This window comes from Salvia hispanica, unplaced genomic scaffold, assembly GCF_023119035.1.
Source record: "Salvia hispanica cultivar TCC Black 2014 unplaced genomic scaffold, UniMelb_Shisp_WGS_1.0 HiC_scaffold_1103, whole genome shotgun sequence".
In the NCBI taxonomy this organism is placed as follows: Eukaryota; Viridiplantae; Streptophyta; class Magnoliopsida; order Lamiales; family Lamiaceae; genus Salvia; species Salvia hispanica.
This window is the reverse complement of record NW_025951365.1, coordinates 1-5,403: the sequence shown is the minus strand read 5'-3', so window position 1 is coordinate 5,403 and position 5,403 is coordinate 1. Positions and strand designations below refer to the sequence as shown.

Genomic DNA, 5,403 nt, shown 5'->3' with positions numbered 1-5,403 from the left:
TCGTCACAATTCAACTCTTGAGAAAATGGCTGGTTGATGTTGAAATTGTAATTTATAATCCGTGTAATGAAAATGCAATGTTTTTTAGACTACAGCAGATGCACACCATATTTTTGGAATGAATTTCGTTGGCTGTCACTAATAAGCTACTTTGGTTGTTTTTAACTCTTTAGGTACTATTGGCACATGCACATTCATTTACACTCAATCAGAATTACTAACATTTTTAGTGTGAAATGGTTTTGAACATTTGTAGACTGTAGTGGTCATGGACCTATGGTTTTCTGAAAAACAATGGGCGGTGCAAATTGTACTATTTGCTTAATAAAAACACACACAACGTAAATTAATTTACTAAACTACCTATTTCATGAATTGATTAATGAAAATGGAAATTGTACTCTTTGCTTGGAAATTATTTTTGTTTTTTATATAATCCATTTATTAAATCGATATCATATGACCGTGGTAGCACAAGATTATATGAATTAATTAAATCCAAACGCTCATATATATTTTTTAAATGCACTCTGGCCTGCGATTTTAATGGAATATTAAAATTCAAATTCTTGGTAAATAAGTAAAGTCGATGAAGCCAACAAATTGACTAGGTAGGATCGGAGCTTCAAAATATAAAAAGAACAAAGATCCAACAAAAACATACTACTATAAAAGCTGGCCATTAAAAAAGAGGCACAACAAAATCATATATAATTCTTGTGGGTTGAAAATCAAATATAAGTAGGGAGTATATAAGTTACGTAGAAAAACAAAGAAGTGATATAGAATATTTTGTTGTTGTATGCACAACAAATTCAATGACGTATAAAGTGTAACGATTTGAATTTTCACATTTAATTTGTCTGTTAATAGCCAAAATGCCAAATCATCAGTACTCATCAAACAATATTAAAACTAAGGATATCTTGAACTTTTTTACTTAAAGAAGGAACCTGTCACATGTGTAAACTATGATTTTAGAAGGCGGCGATATCACATCTCTTGAATTTTCATTGTAATTTCAAAGTAAGGGTATCCAATTTTCTCTGATTTTTACATAACTACTAATTTATGACTAATACTATACTTCTTATTTCATGGCATTGTATTGTTATTAGAGCATCCCCAATGGTCTAGACTAGTGTCCGGATGACTAGTAGTTGTTAGTTGCCACATCAGCATTTTTTAGTCCGAATGGTCCTCGTGCGGTGGGATTTTTTTAGTCCGGATAATCCTCGTGCAGTGGTTCGGATTAGTGTCCGCCCTATCAATTTTTATTAATTTTTTTAATTTTCACATATTATAGATAGTAAAAAGAAATAAAAGACATACAATTTCAATGACGACTACGTGCCCGAACTTTTTCGACCATGTCGGACATGAGTGCATGATGGACTTGTTGGTTGCGCATGTTCTCCGCTCCCGTAATCTCTCATTGACTCCATACGGTAAACCTCGAGTGACCGGCGGGGTTGCACGACCGGTCATGAGCTACGTCATGCTCTTGGCGGACGTATGTCCGGCGGTGGGTGGGCCTCGGGACCTGCTCTTTAGCCTGCTCTTGCATTGCACAAATACCAATGAGAATCTAGTCCGCTAAAGTAATCATCATCCGCTCCGTAGCCCGATTTGGGTCCTCGCAGGGAATCCTTTTGGAAGAGTGAGTGAGTGACATTTGAACAAAAAATATATATAAAAAAAAGAGAAAATGCGTTGCTAGTCCTTGTCCGTGGGCCTAAAATGGGCGGACAAGGCACCGAACAATTAGTCGGGCGACGCATCGTCTGTGGTTGAACTTTCGTTCGACCCGTTCGTCCGTGACGTCGTTCGTCGACTTGCAGTGGTCAGAGGAGCGCGAGGACACGAGGAGGCCTCGTCCGGACGAATTTCTCACCATTGCAGATGCTCTTATTATTCACAATTATTTTATCTATTTATACTTGGCTAGTTCCCCCAAAAGATTAAAATTTGATCATCATTTTCTTCTTAGATTGATGGGGTATTAGTTGTAATTAAATTTGAACGCCGCGCACTGCTTTAGACATATTCATCAACAACGAACTATCAAATAAAGATTAGCTTAATATTAACATAATTATCATTATTATTATTGCCATTATTTTAAGGAATCAGATAATAAATTATTTTGTGGCAATAAAAAATAGAGTAAAGGCCAAAACTGGTCCTGGACATATGGTCATTTTATGATTTTGGTCCTAAACTTTATCTTTTTGATTTTTTGGTCCTGCACATATGGAAATTTGATCATTTTAATCATCCGTCAATATTTCCGTTAAAAACTAACGGTCAACGAGTTTAATTCCGATTTTGACCGAATTAGATTTTTAATTCTAATTTTTTACTCCCTAATCAATTCTCTAATTTGAAGAAACCCAATTAGCAAAATGCACTTTTGGAGAAAACCCAATTAGTCCGCCCTCTTCTCACCGTCGCCAGCGAGCGCAAGCCACCCTCCTTCTCCATCTCACTCTCTTCTTTCTCTCTCGCAGTCTCCGTCACCCACGCAGCTGCCGTCCGCCGTTGCTGCCACTGATTCTCCGTCGCCGCCGAGTTTGGTACGAGCAGCTGCGGTCAGCCACGATCATCCGGCGCTGCCGCTGCTGTGCGGTCGCGATGTAGACTGAAGCCGCCGCTGTCGTCGCGGTCAGCCCCTGCTCCCCCTCGCTGCTCGCCCTCGCCGCCACTGCCGGACACGCACAGGCAGCGGCGTCGCCTTCTTGTGTGGTGAAGAATCTGCCTTTGATAATCTGAACTTCTGCCCACTCTCTTGAGGGAATGTGTAACGTGAAAGTAATAGATAATTGCTAGGGTTCGCTGAAACTGATTTGGTTCCTAATTTTCAGGTAGTGCAGATCATGGCCTCAGTGATTTTGTGGAAAGGAAAATCTTGTGTTGGCCGTTTAATTCTCATGGAATAATTGGATTTCTCCAAAAGTGCTATATTTGCTATGATATGTGTGAGGTGATGTTGATAAAAATGTTTTGGTCAGAATCTGAGCAGGAAAATGACGGCGAGGAGGAGTGATTTGGCGGCGGGGGCGCTGGGACTTTCTAGTGTGAGAATCTAAGCCGAAAACAGAGGCAAAGATAGAGAAGGAGAGGGTGAGGAAGAATGTGAGGAGAGAGACGAGGAAGGAGAAGGGGAAGATGGAGAAGGAGGGAGGGGAGGTGTGGAGGAATGGGAAGATGGAGTAGAGCGAGCGGAGGGAGGTGGCGGCAGAGGGTCAAGAAATGGGGCTAATTTAGTAAAATAATTAGAGAATTAATTAGGGAGTAAAAATCAGAATTAAAAATCTAATTTAATTAAAATCAGGATTAAATCCGTTGACCGTTAGTTTTTAACGGAAATGTTGATGGGAGGACCAAAATGATCCAATTCCCATATGTTCAGGACCACAAAATTCAAAAGATAATGTTTAAGACCAAAAACGTAAAATGATCATATGTTTAGTACCAATTTTGGCCTTTACTCCAAAAAATACATACCTCCGATATTGGCCAAATGAAATCAACGTGTAAATAAATTAATTTCTTACTAATATATGTCACTCTTTCCTGACGTGAGCATCTCTCTCACTTTACGCATATTTAGTGTTGCATATTTCGATTTAGATATTTAATATTATTTTAATACATTAAAAATTTTAATTTTATAAAAATCAAATTCTATAATTTAAAATAAATTAATATTAGAACAAATTAAATATGCATCAAAATTTCCTTAGTTGGCAATTTGCGTCGTCTTCTTCACTCAATTTCAGCTGGTAAATCTGCTCAATCCGTATGAATTTGAATTATGCTCACCTCTTCCACTCTACTCTTGTTATTTGAATCAGACTTTTCCTTTTTGAATTAGGCTTTTTCATGTTGCTATAGTTTGAAACAGGGGTTTTTATCTTGTTGTAGCATTTGTTTTTTTTTTTTTTTTCTTTTGTGATATTGTCTATTGAGGCTGCGACGTTGGAATTAGATGTTGGTAAGGGATTCGAGAAAATACCCGATGATTGCACTCCTTCCGATTGTAGCTATTGTTTGAATATTAATCGAGTTTCACTCCTTCCGATTGTTGGTGTTGCTGTGGAATTCAGAAATTTTGAGTTTCACTCCTTTCGATTATTGTTCTAGCTAATTAGATTTAGGAATTTAAAAATTTTGAGTTTCGCTCCTTTCGATTGTTGTTGTTGCTAATTAGAATTTGGAATTCAGAAATTTTGAGTTTCACTCCTTTCAATTCTTGTTGTTGCCAAGTAGAATTTGGAATTCAGAAATTTTGAGTTTCACTCCTTTCAATTGTTGTTGTTGCTAATTAGAATTTGGAATTCAGAAATTTTGAGTTTCACTCCTTTCAATTTTTGTTGTTGCTAATTAGAATTTGGAATTCAGAAATTTTGGGTTTCACTCCTTTCAATTGTTGTTGTTGATAATTAGAATTTGGAATTTAGAAATTTTGAGTTTCACTCCTTCCAATTATTGTTGTAGCTAATTAGAATTAGGAAATTAGAAATTTTGAGTTTTACTCCTTTCGATTGTTGTTGTTGCTGATTAGAATTTGGAATTCTGAATTTTTGAGTTTCATCAGCCATGGCGTCTCTCCCGGGCCCCACCAATCCCTTCCCGCCGTCGTTCAGCCGGCCGAACCATGCCCGATCCCGGATCAGTATCAGCATGAAACCCGACCCGCAGCCGTCAAATGCTGGTGGAAACATGGTCACTACGGCTGAGAGGAGATTGGGGCAAGCCAAGATGAAGGAGGTGGAAAATCGAGAGAGGAAGGAGGAAACCAACAGGAAGATAGCGTCGAAAAAGGCCATTTCGATTATTCTCAGGAGAGAAGCTACGAAAGCGGTGATCGAGAAGAAGAAGGGGGGATCCAAGAGGCTGTTGCCGAAATCTGTTCTCGATGCCCTTCATGAGAGGATCACTGCTTTGCGTTGGGAGTCTGCTCTCAAGGTCTGTTGTGTGATTTCAGAACTCAACGTTGTTTGATTTCGATTTTGGTTTTGTTGTTTGGCATTAAAGTATCTACCTTTTCGTTTGTTTCATGGTTTTTGAAGATTTATTGGTGAAGAATTAGTGAATTGGAGATAGGAAAGTTTTGAATGTAGTTTTCTTTGGTGTGAAATATGGATTCTGGTGATTCAACAATCGAAGTGATACAAATGGCTAGAGCTTAGCTAGTTTGGATGCAGTTGGTGTGAAACAGAGTGTGATTCAAGAATGTATGTAGTACTATTTCAGTGTGGATGGAAGTGTTTCGGCTGGATAGAGTGCCGTTTGCATTGCATTCGGGTTGCCTTTGGTGGGAAATACTGCAATCGTATTATGGATGTTTTTTTCCTGATTTCAGAACTGCCCTTGATTTGATTTCGATTCTAGGCTTGT

General features: G+C 38.3%; 1 protein-coding gene across 5 annotated transcripts; it reads left to right on the top strand.

The window, feature by feature from the left end:
* Positions 1-3,746: 3,746 nt before the first annotated feature.
* LOC125197942 (pentatricopeptide repeat-containing protein At5g48730, chloroplastic-like) lies at positions 3,747-5,334 on the top strand. Of its 5 annotated transcripts, none has more exons than XM_048096434.1 (2): positions 3,747-3,785; positions 4,592-5,332. In XM_048096434.1, exon 2 carries the CDS (start codon positions 4,603-4,605, stop codon positions 5,005-5,007), a length of 405 nt encoding a protein of 134 aa, XP_047952391.1. In that variant the 5' UTR covers positions 3,747-3,785; positions 4,592-4,602; the 3' UTR covers positions 5,008-5,332. The 5 variants fall into 5 exon arrangements, with proteins under 5 accessions (XP_047952391.1, XP_047952393.1, XP_047952394.1 ...); XM_048096436.1 differs by lacking the exon at positions 3,747-3,785 and adding an exon at positions 3,791-3,802 and having other exon boundaries at positions 4,592-5,333; XM_048096437.1 differs by lacking the exon at positions 3,747-3,785 and adding an exon at positions 3,815-3,997 and having other exon boundaries at positions 4,601-5,334.
* The last annotated feature ends 69 nt before the right edge of the window (positions 5,335-5,403 follow it).

Coding starts and splice junctions, on each gene's coding strand:
- LOC125197942 (XM_048096437.1), top strand. CDS start 4,603: ATGGCGTCTCTCCCGGGCCCCACCAATCCCTTCCCGCCGTCGTTCAGC.